Consider the following 15,159-nt stretch of genomic DNA (forward strand, 5'->3'; position numbering starts at 1 on the left):
TTCAGCCGCTAGACCATATGAAAGCAGCAGGGAGAGCGATAATGAGAGGCAACGAGAGAGGCGAATCAAAGCAAGGGGAAGGGGGGGAAAAAGGAGAGTAAATGAGAGACATAAAGAAAGAATAAATAATAGGGAAGTAATATGCAGGAGACTATTTTTTGTGTTGATATGTGCTGCTGAAGACCAGCTCTAAGTGTGGATTAATAGGGCTATTGAACACAAAGTCAAGCAAGTATGTCAGCTATATGGAGAACAGTCAGCAGAAAATATCAGCATCGATTAAAACGCACTGAAAGTTCCTGTTAATGGGCAACAGTAGCTATCAGACGATAAATAAAATATATAATGTCAAAGTGTGTGCTGAATTTGTGTTTGCAGTAATACTATTCACTATATTATTTAGTATAGCACACACACACACACACACACACACGCAAGCGTGCAGGCGGGCAAGAAAACAGGCTGTGTTTGTGTGATTAGGGCTGACTCAGAGTATCTATTTCAAACTTGCTGATGTCCCTGTTTGCCCACTGACACGGCATGTTCCTGTCATGATTAGGCCCTTTGGGATGGAAATGAGTGCCGACAGGCCTCACGCCCACACCTCTCTCCATTCGGTATCCCTCCACCTCCACACAGCTGAGGAAGGAGAAATGGAATAGAGTCAGTCAGCACAGACAGGGCATAGGTCAGTAAAAGCAGAAGTGTCTTCCCTCTGTGTGACTTAATTATAAACACACGTCATATACTCCTAACTGCAGGCATAGCTTTCATATCCCATGTTTTAAAAGGATGCTAAATAAGAACAATGAATATTCCACTTAGTCTGCTTTTGCCACCTTCGGCTTCCTGCAAACCACTGGCACACTACATGTGGCTGTGTGTTATTGGGATTGGCCCGTGGCTGCTGCTTGTGCCTGTGGCTCTGTGGGTCAGCGCTTGGTTAATGCTCCATTAATTTACTTCTTTCTCGCTCGCCACTCTTGGACAGGAGCACACACGCGCACTGACAACGTGATTGATTGAATAAACAGCTGTCAGTAGTTGGAGATAACCTTACAAGCATCACTCCACTGTCTTCAAGACGAACACATATGCCTGTTGCCAGGTCCCAGGAGTAAAAGCAGCGTTATACATGCTGACACACACACACACAGACACACGCACACACTGGGATCATTAGATCACAATTTATCACGTATGTTCAAACTAGGCAGCCGGTGATTTATGATGTGCTGATCTCTTGGGCTTTCCCTTTCTCTTTTCTAAATCCACCAAGTTTGATTTTAATTCCTTTTGAATTCTAAGAGTGTGTTTAAAAGTAAGGGGCTGTGAAAATATTCTTCTGACCCAAAACCTTTCCCCAGTGACACAAAAAGTATTGTGCATATAGTAGCAGTAGTGCAGTTCCTATCGATGTAAGACGAATGCATCTTCTATTCATTCTGCCTCTTATTTACCCACAGAAAAATTCCAATTGTCTTGAACAGACAGCATACATCCATACTCCTGCACACACACACACGCACCTTTCCACTTGCTACCCCTCAGTCGGCCATCTCTTCATCCCTCCTCTCCTCTGTACGGCACCGACATTTCATTTGCTTTTCTAAAAGTGACAACCCCAGGGAGCGAGGGAGGGATAGTGAAAGACCCCGGTGATGAGTTTTGAGCAGGGCGTGGAGGAGTGCTATTTAAAAGTGCCATGCATCACTGTCAGGGAGTGAGACTGCACACAAACACACACACACACACATACGCACATATGCTCAGACAGACACAGGGAACGCACACGCTCGCAGAGAGCAACGCAAAGCAGCCCGGGTGGCAAACTGAAGTTGACCCCCCGTTCCATTTCATCAAATGTCCCCTGAATGAGCCACACAGCCTCATCTATTTTGTACGCGCGCCCATACGGAGGCAGTGATCAGCCTAGTGTCTAACCTGGTTAAATCACAGCTCACTTAAGAGAAAAACCATATCACTTCACCGGGAGACCCACGCACACACACACCTTGCTAGTCCCATTTGTTTTAATGCGGCCCCCTGGTTCTGGGCTTTAGGGCTCATATTCGCCATTATGGAGATGATGGCTTTACGGAGCCCCTCTCACCTCACCTTGCATCGGTCTCGGGGAGAGACAGGGGAGAGTCGAAATGAAGGCTGACACCTCGGCGGGATTTATTTGATTGCGGATGCGAAGCAGTGTCATTCTGGAGAAAGGGAGAATGCAACGGGAGGAGGAGGTGGAGGAGGAGGCCTGGACCCTGAGGCTAAGTGAAAGGAAGAAGAGGAGAAGATGGTGGGGTGAAGGGAAAGAACGACAGAAATAAAGGAAAGGAAAAGAAAGAGATTGGAAGGGAAGGGAGGAGGAGTCGGGGGGAAGCAGAAGTGGCCCTCTTTCCCTTTCGTGAATCAAATCAAATTCCCCTTATCGCACATTATTTGAAGAGGTTATCGGGCGCGGTAATGCGGTTACACGCCGGGCCGCGGCTGAGAGATTTCCTTGTTTACCGATGTTGGCGGGTGTTATAGCTAACCGGCCGGGCGAGCGGGAGAGGGGAGGGGAGAAGAGGGGGGGGGAAGAGGAGGAAGGGAAGACGAGAGACAAGAGGGTTGTAGGCATAAACACTTGATGCATGTCAGAAAACTCATTTAGGGGAACAACAAGGAGGGGGAATGGAAGTGTGTGCGCGCGCATGTGTGTGTGTATACACATAAGGTGAAGACAGTTGTTCAAGGACAGAAAAACAGCCTCTACATGTAGACACTTTGTAATTCCATTTGGGGAATGTGCAAGTGTGCCTGTTGCGGTGTGTTTGTGCGAATGTAGCATACAAACATACTCTGTATATGCCAAGCCATAAATCCGGCCTTCCTGTTTTCTGACTCTTACTGTTGCGCTTAAATCCAGTTTACATGCTCGGTGCTCATTAGCTGATTGTGTGCACCCTTTACAAGTCAATACAATTCCTTGCAGAAGATATAAAAAATAGAAAAGAGTGATCAAGTTCATGGAAAGTCAAACATTTTGGTTTCTTTCTAAACTCCTTCATAAAGAGGACAGGTTTAACCCAAAAATCTGTAAGTTTTTATAACAGTGCATTTCTTACTGCCATGTGCCATCAAGGCAAGCTATAAGCAGCGCATAGAAAAAGGGAAGGGTTCAGTGTACACCAATCTCCTGCTTCCTTAGAGGCCGCCATGTTGGGCGAGATAAAGGCAGACAGAAGACACGCAATCCAGGTCATTAAATGGGATTTGGAGCCACAGTTTTGTGAGTACATGCTTTGCCTCTTAGCCCATTGAGCCACGAGGACACCCCAAATGGTGTTTTATCTCTGGTCCCATTGAGAGAGAGTATTGAGCTGACAATCCCTGTCCTCTCTGGAGGTGGCCTTTTACCTCAGCTCATTGTAGTCTGAGACTGGGAGCCTGTGCTATCTAGCATCTATTGATTCCCACTTCATCTGGGCCAAAGCAAGGAAGAGGGAAACGGGGTAGCACTGAGAGACTGAAGAGAGAGGAGAAAAAGTTTTTATTTTACAAATCAGAAGAAGAAGAACGCCAGTTGAAGTAGTACAAGAGGTTCAAACTTTTTCATCATTTCGTGATGACTAATGATTTACCAATTTTCAGCAGCTTTTGGCTGCGCAGCCTCTGAAGTCTGAGATTTTTGAAAATAAGGATCACTCATATTTATTAGTGCACAATAAATATAAAAAGGGATATGAGGAAGAAAAGGAAGAAAGGAAGAAAAAACAGTGTTGCAAATGGGGAAAATGAGCATGTAGAGTTAGGAAAGCAGAAAGCAAGAAAGGCTATTAGGATGAAAGTGAAACAAAAGGAAAGGAAGGGATGACAAAGAAAAGAAGATCCCTCCTCTTTGCTCTCCACTCTTCCACATGATCTGGCTTTCTCCTCCTCACCATCTGCTGTCTGTAATTGCCTGTCTAGTTGTGTTTGTATGTGTGGCTCCTCTCATTATTTGAAAAGCCTAATCAAGGACGTTTTTTGGGGTGATCATTGATTAAATTTAACATCGTTTCTGTTTTTTGAAAAACTAAAAATAAAACAGCCTTATGGTTATCTTTGCAATTTTCAGTCATTCCACTGACAGATTCACAAAGCTGAACTAGGAATTAGCTACTCAATTTGTCGTGTTAGACCAGCGTAAGTGTCGTGTCAGCAGTACAGCAGTCAGTAAATAAATCAGACTGGCGATCAGAAAAGTCAGAGGATATGCTTCCTGCCAGCTCGGTGACTTATTGTTTCGTGAAGCCACTGAGATCTGTTAACTGGCTCAAGTGACAGAGATGAAAGAAGGGAAAGTGGTGACAGGAGGAAATAAGGAAGAAGAGGAAAAGAGAGAGATAGTGATCTGGAAAGGAGAAGGAGTAAGTAAAGACAGATGGAGGGACTGGGAGAAGGAGAAAGAAGGGAAAGGAAGTCAGAGAAAGAGAGATAAGACGATCCATCTTGGCACATTTTGTAGGGTGGGAGGGTTCAGGCCTATATTCCATCATGGCTGTCAAGGAGACGCACACCTTCTCTCGGCTCTCCTGCTCCATCCATCCATCCATCCCCTCGTTTGGGCGGCCGACCAGTGCTTCACTGAGGAGTCTCAACACTAAAAAGTCCTGTCAGTCCTATTTCCTTGTTATTGTCCGGCCGTCTTCTCGCTCCAACCCCCCCTCCATCTTCTGCAGCTCCGGTGCCTTCCCCGTGCTACCCAAGATTAAACGCTCCCTCGTCGCGCCGCAGGGGGAGTGTGTGTGTTTTGAGCGTGTGAAGTCTAAAGCGGGACATGTGGGTACACCACATGTGTTTGCGTGTCGCCCCAACATTAATCATCTTTAAGGGGCTGACAAGCAGGGTGTGCGACATCGCATCACATCAGCACCACCCCACCCCCCATCCCTCCCAACCCTGCTTCTCCTCCTCTTCCTCCTTCGAGGGATTTTTCTGTCCGTTCGGCTCTCCCCATCGCTCACTTCCCTCGGGGAGCACTTGACAGGGAGAGGGGAAAAATAAGAGGAAGGGAAAAGAGAAAGTACATGGGAAGTAAAAATGACAGGAAAGGAGGAAAGACCACAACAGCAAACAAGTTTAAAAAAAGAAAAGAAAGAGATGAAGAGTGAAAGTTTTGACAAGACTTTTAGGGCAAATAAACATTGCACGGCATTACATTTGGATTAATTGGGGGCCCGTTTTTGACTGAAAGATGTTTCATTTGCTAATTTTGCAAATTTTATGTGATAATTTTCATATGGAGACACACTTGTTGCTGATATATTTAATATTTTATTGGCTTTAAAAAAAATCTGACTTTTAAAAAAATGCAAAGTTTCCCTTCAGTGTTTGATTGAATGCTTTGTGTTGCAGGATTTATGAAATTATCTATTTATTTTCACATATTGTGGCTGATTTTATATTTTGGTCTACGTTTAGTGCTGCTTTTATGTTTTTGGTGACAGCAGTTCCCATCTCTGTTGGCTCTAAAAGCTGTTAGCTGTATTTATTCCATCACATCAGAGAAAGTCAAATTTGCATGTCTTAGGAATATGTTTGGTGTTAATGTGCTGGTTCATATTTTCTGTAAAAAAAAAAAAAGTTTGAATTCAAACCACTTCACACAACCCAATCATTCCTCCACTTTAGTATGTTTTCCTCTTCTTCATTGTTGCTTTTCTGTTGTCGTAAATGTGCAGCTACATGTCTTTATCATCAGTCTGCCAGTACAAAAATAACCTCATTCACAGAGAATCTTTCAAACTTCAAAAGAAAATCACCTCTTATTGAAATGCACAAAGTAAACTTTCACCATGCAAAACAAGCGTTTACACTTTTTTTTTGGACTCAACAATAATCAAGCATATGTTTGTGTGCGTGTCCGCGACCTCCAGGAGTGCGTTTGTCTGCAGAATAGAAAGCGGCCCCATCGGCTGCAGAGGGGGATTGGATCTGTTCTTTGTTTGCTGTGGCGGATGGCGGACGGCTTCAGCATGACTCAAATTATCTTGTCAAAGCAATAAAGGGGAGAGAGGAGGTGTGCAGGGGCTGAGGGGGGGTAAAAAGGAGATGAAGAAACAAGGACAGAAAGGGAAAAATCAGAAAGGAGAGGGGTAGTAAGGGAGAGAGAAAGAAAGAAATGAAAATAAAGAAGATGAAAAAGAAAGGAAGAAAGAAGAAGCAAAGAAAGGATTGTAGGGAGAATCAGAATGCAAAAAAGAGAAGGAAACATGTAAAAAAGAGATAGAAAAAGAGAGAAAGAAGGTAATCGATTACCTATTTTTCAAAGTCACTTAACGTGTCCAGTGCTGTGGGCTGTGTTAAGCAGCAGTGCAGGAGAATGGGAGGCTAGTATGCATGCACACGCTCTGAGAAAAGAAGGGCAGCGGCAGAGGTGGGTTGTGGAGGGGGGGCGTTTGTGCGTGCTTTCCGTTACTAGTTGTATCATGAGTCCTTTTGCAGGAAACTGTGAGCAAGGATAAATGCCCCCCAAGGGCTGCATGTGTATGTATAGGAGTGTGTGTATGTAATGTTTGTGCATTAAAAAGAAAAGAAAAAGAAAATGGTTCACTAAAGACAAGGCAGATAGGGAGTCCCCCGTACCTGGTCCCCTTGTTGCCGTGGTGACAAGCGGTCTAAACGGGATGTCCTGGCTGAGGCGGGGCCTATTGTTTGCGGGCTAAAAAAAGAACTATTTGATTGGCTATCCAGGAAATCAGGAAGTGTCCTCCAACTCTAAGCACTGATATGATTTCAATAGATGGTATTTTTAGCCAGGTTAGACAGACAAAGCACAAACACAAAAATGCATACGTTCCAACACGTACGCAGTGCTCGACACAATGACACACACACACACAGAGAAACAGGTGTGGCCCCACCCTATGCCCTGCTGATCAAGGACAATGAAGTGAGGTAGTGTTGGCAGACTCTATACAGCATTATCTCATCCATGGCAGACACTTCTTTAACTCCCCTTCTAACACCACCTCCCGCTTTGACCCCAGAGCAACATTACACAATGGATACTGTATAGCACTCTAGTCCGCTTTTGTAAGCGTGTAATCCAGAAATGTATACTGTGATGCTTGCTGAAGATGCTGGCTCCTTAAACCCATTTTCTTGCTTTTACCCTAAAACTTCTGCTTCACTGCCACATGACAAAGTCTGTCAATACTATGCAAAGAGATTTATGTAGGGAATTTATGCAAGGTCACCACATGCTCTAGCATCTTGTCAATCACAATGTGGCCGTGTCCTAAAGCATACCCTGCATGTTTTTACTGTATGGAAACATATTTTTATGAAGTGACCATTTTGACTTAAATAAGGCTTGACGTGAGTGACTGAAACAATGATCTCTTTAGGAACATGCCAACTGAAGTTGTAGATGGAGTTAGTAGTAGGGTCATTTTCTCACAGACTTCTTTGCGATAGGACCCATTTTTGCACTCATAGAAGTTGCCCCCTGCTGGCCATTGTAAAACTACATTTTTAAGGTACTTCCACACTAGCTTCATTTGTACTCGATGGGATTCTGCAGTAATAAAACAACAGTAATAAAAATAATATTTGAGGTGCATTCTGATACCATATAATTAAACACACTCAACATGTAAGGTTGCATGTTGCATGAAAAAAGAAATGGTTGGGTGCTTATATCTCTTATGCTGATATTCTTGTCACTGTGTGTTTCTCTTCATTGGTGTCTCCAGGTAAAAAGAAGATGTCCCTGTATGACAGCCAGGCTCCAGTCTGTCCCATCTGCCAGGTGTTGCTCAGGCCTGGAGAGCTACAGGAACACATGGAGACAGAGATAGAGAGGCTAGCCACCATCTGCCTCAGGTAGGACTGAGCTCTCTCCTTAACAGAGTCAAATATTTATTATAAGCGTTACTTTAATGATCTGTAGGTATGTATATATGTCTTTATATACCCCGTTTGGGTCAGTCTCAATGAAACTGTGCACGAACACGTTACACAAACTATTAACATCTATATGTTTAAAGCTAAGTTTAACCCAGTGTCTTACAATAACGGACACGGTTGAATGAAGGTATAATGAATCCTGTAATCTTGAATTGGAAACATTGTCCTGGGTATTAAATAACAAATTGGTATTAAATAACAAATTGGGATGTCTCATAATTTCATTAAATTAAATAACATGAATCATATTACCAGGATATATTGGTTGATACAGAGTAATTTTGAAGGATTATTACCGCCTGTATTTCAACTCAGATTTTATGTCCAGCTCGCTGACCTATTTTTTTATTCTGAACAAAGATTTTGGTATCATAAATCTGCATAAAAGGCAGAAGCACGCTGTCAATGCAAAGCTAAGTGTTTCCTACAGGGATTAGGATTCAAACCCGTGACCTCAAGTTCACTTCTGCCCCCTTTTTTTCCCCTCACGGCAGTTGCACGAGCTGTTTTACGATGGACAAATCAACTCCGAGCCCTTGTAACGATGGAACACAACCATTAGGACCCATATTTCACCTTGACCACGCGTCGGGTTTTGTGTGTGCACCTACGTCTGTGGTTGTGACCCGGTGTCCACCTAAGCGGCCCAGTTTTATGATAGTACCCATTAACCTGAAGGAAAAGGGCAACAGATAGCGTCACCCCAAGTGGAAATCACACTTCATTTACCCACCGTTTACACTGTGCGCACCCCTCCTCTTGTCTCTCCCTGTCCAAACACTATACCACTTGTTTCTTCTCTTCCATTTATTTGCAATCATTTATTTATTTGATTTTTTTTAATCTCTTCCTACAAATCTTGTTTTTCCCCTTTGCTTAATAGGCCTTTACTGTTCTTTTTTCTCACATCTCATCTATGTTTCATTAGTTATTTCTTCATGATCTTTTGATTTTTAAGTCAGTTCCAGTCATTTAAGACCAAAGCAATGGCCTAACTTCCTGAATAAGTCAATTTATATATATTTTATATAGCTCCAAATCTCAACAGGACTTGCCTCCATGAGCTTTCTATTGTAACCCAACAATACTACAGAGAAAACCCCAACAATCAAACAACCCCCGTTGAGTAAGCTGACAGCTGGAAGTAAAAACTGCCTTTTAACGGGAAGAAACCTCCAACAGAACCAGGCTCAGGGAGGGGCAGATGTATGGAGGGTAAGATGTATGGAAAATAGGACAATGCAGGAGAAACCGATAGACAGAGATGGATTGCCTGCCAAAAAACCCCCGAATCAAACAAATAATAGAAAACAAAGAAAATGTAAATGTATAATTATGAAGAACATATATGTATGGAAAAGAATGGAGGAAATGATCAAACTGAGCGTCAGCCAGGCATTATTGGACAAATCTTGTTTTATTTTCTGAGCTATCAGCCACATCTCAAGGCTTTAATCCGTGGATAGAATTGGTTCAGTTGTCATCCAGAAAGCCAGGAGATGTGGCTGGGAGCTCTGGGGAAACGTGGGAGCCATGCATCATCTAATAATATGGCAAGGTGTCTGTGTGTGTTTTAATAATTAATAAAGGTTAGTAGTTTGTCCTTCCTTCTGGCAGTGTGGGATGCTAGCCCTGGGAAGCCTAGTTCCGATGTCCACTCTCTGTCTCTCTCTCACACACATACACAGTTATTTAAGGAAATAGCATCATCCCGGCCTGAGAAGGGATGGTGGCTAATGTCACAGCTGGCTGATTTGCCTACTTGCCATTAGATCCATACGTACACCACAAAAAAAGGGAACAAGAAGAAGCAAGAACGGAGATGTTGAAGATATTTTGTGAAAAGCACTTCCTCTGTATCTGTGAGTGATCTAAAGAAATGTGAACAGGAGATAAAACTGAAAGGGTTGTGTGCATTATATCACAAAACTAACCCGCCAATTCTAAATGGCACACCCACCCACCGTGTCTCCTTCTCTCTGGCTCTCTGCATGGGAGCTGCCATTATTGGAAGTGACAGTGGGAATTTGGTCCAATTTGTGGTAAATGTGCCTTTAATGACGAGCAGCGCTTGCTGAATATAAGAACTGTGGGTATGGAAACGAAGGTGTGTGTCTGTGTGTCTGTGTGTGTGTTTAAGAAGCATGTGTTTCTACTTGTTTTGCCCTTCTGTCCTAGTTGCTCTTGCTACATGTAAATGTACAAGTGTTTGATTGCAACTGTCAGTCCGTGTCCTCTCTTCTGACTGCGAGCTCTGTCACTTGTTCATAGGACATGGCTTTTCATGTTTAGGCATCGAAATCACACACGCACACACACACATGCACGCACGCCCACACACACACACACACACACACACACACACACACACACACAGAGTTTGGAAAATGGAAATCTATCATGCCCTGTACATGTCAGGTGGCTTGGGGCAGGCAAAGTAATCTACATACCCCATTGCCCCCCTCCTCACCTCTGCTCCTCTTCTTCTCCCTCCTCCTCTATAATCAATTTGCCTCCACTCAAGCCCCCACCTCTCCACCAGATGACACAAAAAGGCAAAAAGCAATCAGTATCTTGAGTTTAGTGCCATCCCTACATTCTTCCATTCTTCCCTCCATCTCCATCCACCAAGAAACGACTTATTCATCTTTAGTTGGTTCTCTCTCTTTGCCCCCTCTGGTTGGGAGTGGAGGTGTGAGGCCATCACTACAATTCAGTAGCACTGTGTACGACCGATGCAGATTTAACCAGGATAGAGGTGAGTGGGCAGTTTTAGTTAATTGAATTCCATCAAATTACTGTTCAAACCAAATTCAACAGGCACTGCTAGCACTAAAAATAGGATAAATATACAATCCTGTTGTTGATACTTATAGTCTGAGTAATGTGAAATACTCCACAGTAGTTGCGTAGTGAGATCAAGGGATACTTTAAACAATTACAGCAGTCTGAGATTGCATATCTGTGACACAGCTGGAAATCGCCACTATTGCATACACAAATTATTAAATCTCTGGAAGGATATCTGGATCTGAATAGTTTCATATATTGTGTTGAAAACTTGACAGTGATTTTCTTATCTCAAACTATGTATAAGTAAATAGCTAATTCCAAATTTTGCCTTGTTTCTTACAATCTTTCATTAAAAATAAATCCAGATTCAGATCTGGAGCACTTCCAAAGCTGAATATAATAATAATAATAATAATAATAATAATAATAATAATAATAATAATAATAATAATAATAATAATAATGAGCTTTATTTTAATAGTAGTTTTTATAAAGCAGAGTTTATAAAGTGCTTTGGCAAGCAGGCAAAAGCAAAAGCAACCAGAAAGCCAAACATTAAAGTCACACCCAGCACTGACGAGTAAAATTCTGCAAACAAATGTGCCAAGCAATTCGCATTACTCCTTTGGCAGAGTTATTTACTTACATGCAGAGCAATAAGATGACCTTCAAGTGTAAATGGACTGTGTTTACCAGGGTGCAAGGGACTTAAATAAGACACTTTTGAGTTGCTGTATGAACAGCATCGACAACAGCAAATTTTCTAGCTTTATCTCTAAAATATTGACTCAGGAAGGTGTAACAGCCTCCAGAGTTCTTGAAGTGTCCCCTTAATATTTGTCAAAAGAGCTTCAGCACAAGAAATGATTGCAAAATAAATAACAATAGTAACTTAAATATTAGTGTATGTAATGGTTATTATGTGTACCTTTGCATAACATAAAATTCACAAAGACAAACCGTCTATACAGAAATCAACTTTTTTGACCCTGTTAAAAATGGTGATGAACTAAAAATGTAATAATTAGAATGTTTTAATATAATGGATCAAATTTCCACAGCTATTTCTAGATTTGATACATAACCCTGTACATTTTATACATATCTTCCTACAATTTTTACATTTTTCTATACATATTCTGTACATTGTTACCTATATGCACAATTCGGCTGCTTATGTTTATAGGACCACCTTCTGTCTTCCTTTTATATTTAATTTTTTCCTTGCTGTAAGAGCTCTGTAACACCGAAATTTCTCATCCGTGGGACAATAAAGGTTTATTCTATTCTATTCTATTCTATTCCAGTTTTATTTTATTGTGGATGGTAAATGACAAAATGTTACTTTTGACCTGCAAATTTTAATATCCATCTGATACCAAGTAATCATCGGGCCTACGTTACCAATACCAATATATTTAACCATAAGTCAGCTTATGCAGGGAAGAGCAGTGTGACAAGACTCATTAATTTGTAATTTCTGAACACATTTTAATGACCACTAAATCACTCCGAGTTTTAATTTCCACAATAATTTGTTAACAAAACAAAACGCGCCTTTCAGCTTTTCATGCATTTTGAAACTGTTGTTTTTTTCTGTTTTTTTAAAGAACTGCAATGTAAATGTGCTTGTCTATAAAGGACTTTGTGTCAGCATTTGTTGTTTTTTAAAATACATGGTTGAGTATATCGTTTCATTTCCCCAAAAACCCTGAAAACTGATTTATCACCATTGGTTGGACTAAATATTAAACTTACAGGCTATAAACACAATATCAATCCTATCATGCTGGTATCAATCTGATACCAATACCAGCGTTTGTATCGATACTATTGTGCTAGTATCGGTCAGCATTGATATTATTTACATGCACTGATAATATTTATATATATTTGGATCAATCTACCTACCTCTACAAAAAGCTATAAAAACTATTTGTGTGAGGCACCGACATGCCCTTACCTCTCCTACACGTGCCTCATTAGCAACACATTTTAAATCTCATCTGTCATTCATCCTTGCCTCCTTTTTCCTACTTGCCTGGTGTGTTTGTTTCACTTTGCTTTGCTGCTCATTTCCTCACTCTTCTCCTCGCTTTGACATGGCAGCCAGCTGGAATTTCCAGCCCTATAACCCTCGCTATCAAAAATTCATAGAACTGGGCACGCAGATGTGTGCAAAGCGCTGAGAAGAAGCGGCAGCACACCAACTCTCCCATCACTCCCTCTCTTCCTTTCTCTAGTTTTCTGTCTCCTTTCATCTTTCCTTCGCACGATGTCTCTCTTTATGTTGCCCGCTCGTTCTCTCTCACCACATTTCTCTCACCTCACATTTCATCCCCCCCAGCTACCCCAACTCCTCTTTCATCTCTCTATCACCCCCTCTGTCACCGTGGCAATTTTCTCCCATCGTGGCAGGCATGCAACTGCTGTCCTCTCTCGCTCTCTTCCCCTCTCTCTGTCTCCCTCTGTCTCCCTCCTTCTCTTGTCGCTGTTTGACACTGTCAACAAGCAGGTAGAGTTGGCTGTTATTGTTGATGCCTCTGCAGAGGTTCCAGGTAATGAATAAAAGAGCGATAGAGGGAGAAGGAGAGAGAGATGACAGAGACAAAGATAGAAAAGGGGGTAAGAAAGGTGTGTGTTTGTGAGTGTGCTGGTGGTGGGGTGTTGGCAGATTCCCCTGCATTACACGGCAGCTTGACTGTGTCACCCATGTTTATTCTCTTTGTTGGCGGAGGTGTGGCCTGCTGTTCTGTGGTTACACACACAGTTGCAAAACAACATGCAGGTGCATATGCACATCCACAGGTAATGGCAGGTTTCTACATACAGATTCACCATCAACAGAGACATAGAATATATACATAAGCAAACACCCATCCTGCACACCGAGACACAGGCGTACTTTCTAGGTATGCAACTAAGTCATCTCAGAACAAAAAGAATCAGACATGAGTGAAAATAAAAACTAATAACTAACTACTCACTAACCCTATTTCTTTTCTTGTGACATTGTATAGCACAAATATTTCAAAGTAAATTGGAGTACATTTCAAGTTCAAATCCTTGCATTGTTGTATTTTAGTTTAATTATATACACTGCTAAAAAAAAACAACTAGGAAGACTCATCAGATCTCAATGGGAAAAAAATCAGGATGGATATATCTATCTATACTGATATGGACTGGATAATGTGCCAGGAACCAAAGGATGACACATTATTTGATGGAGTTGGAAATGATCAACCTACAGAGAACAACACCCCAAAAATCTAAGAGAAAAACTGAGTTTGCTGAAATTTAATTTCAGCAACTCAAAGTGATATTCCTTGGTTTGCATGGCCTCCACATGCTTTTATACATGAATCACAACCTGTGAGGGTCTGACAGTGCTCATCCTGTTCCTGCTTGCATAAAGGAGCAGATACCAGCCCTGCTGATTAGTTAGGGAACTCAAGGATGCAAATGTTTCCAATCACAGAAGCCTCCCACGAAGAGCTCTGTTGAAGCATAGACTGTATGTAGAAGATGTAAATGGCCTCTGAGGCATCACCAATTGTTTAGCAGCATTCTGTTGCTAAAGCCTTAATCTGAGTGCCATTTTTGGTGTTCAATGTGATCTGGCTGAGAAACCAGGAGTAACTGCACAATTATCGACTAGAGGCTTGTCGATCACCTGATTGAATATGTTTTAGGACTTACATTTACAAAACATCACAACATAACGATGTATTCAGTATGAACTGAAACTCCAACTGAGGCCATAATCTCATCAGGAAAGAGCAACACAGAAAGCAGGCTGAAACACACTTTTTTATGTGTGTCGGATCAATATAATTCAAGGAATCTTATTTTAATTTGATTGAAAAATGAAAAAAAAAAATGAAAAAAAGCCTGGTTTATGTGGTTTACACATAAACCAGGCTTTATGTGTAAAGTTAGCCGGGTTCCTCTTTAGATACACTGACAGTGATACACCGAGTGCTGCTGTGCACAGAATCATTTTTTAGGATATATATAAAAAAGAACTACACCCTGCTTCACATGTCCTTTATAGGAACAAATACTTCCATTGCACTTTGACACGTCCATCACCCTCCCCACTCCTTGCTTCCTCTGTGCAGCTCTGCATTATATTTCACCGCTCTTATATTGCCCTTGTCTTGCTCTTACTCCTCCTTGTGCATCACTTTGTAAATTCTTCACTTCAGATAAGTGACATATAAATAAGGCTTCTTATTCTTATTACCCACCCATCCATCCATTGAAAAAGGAAATTCCTTGTCTACCAGGGCATGCTGTCAGATTAGAGGTTGTGCTCAATTCAGTTTTAGGCTCCCTTCCCTTTGTGGTCTGCCACCGTCTGTTTGAATCTGTTCGTGTGTGTGTGTCCAAGAGGGTCTGGTGAGCTAACAGGGTCTCAAA

At 41.8% G+C, this 15,159-nt stretch overlaps 1 protein-coding gene across 3 annotated transcripts in view; it reads left to right on the forward strand.

The window, feature by feature from the left end:
- Nucleotides 1-15,159, forward strand: part of rnf220a (ring finger protein 220a) — a 160,135-nt gene that overhangs the window by 108,740 nt on the left and 36,236 nt on the right. For all 3 annotated transcript variants that reach the window (XM_084911330.1, XM_084911329.1, XM_084911331.1), the window contains exon 3: nt 7,728-7,857. In XM_084911330.1, the coding sequence (XP_084767456.1) occupies nt 7,728-7,857 (130 nt within the window). The remainder of the gene's footprint in view (nt 1-7,727; nt 7,858-15,159) is intronic.

The sequence above is a fragment of the Perissodus microlepis genome, chromosome 18 (assembly GCF_051167445.1).
Source record: "Perissodus microlepis isolate ML-2025 ecotype Zambia chromosome 18, ASM5116744v1, whole genome shotgun sequence".
NCBI lineage: Eukaryota > Metazoa > Chordata > Actinopteri > Cichliformes > Cichlidae > Perissodus > Perissodus microlepis.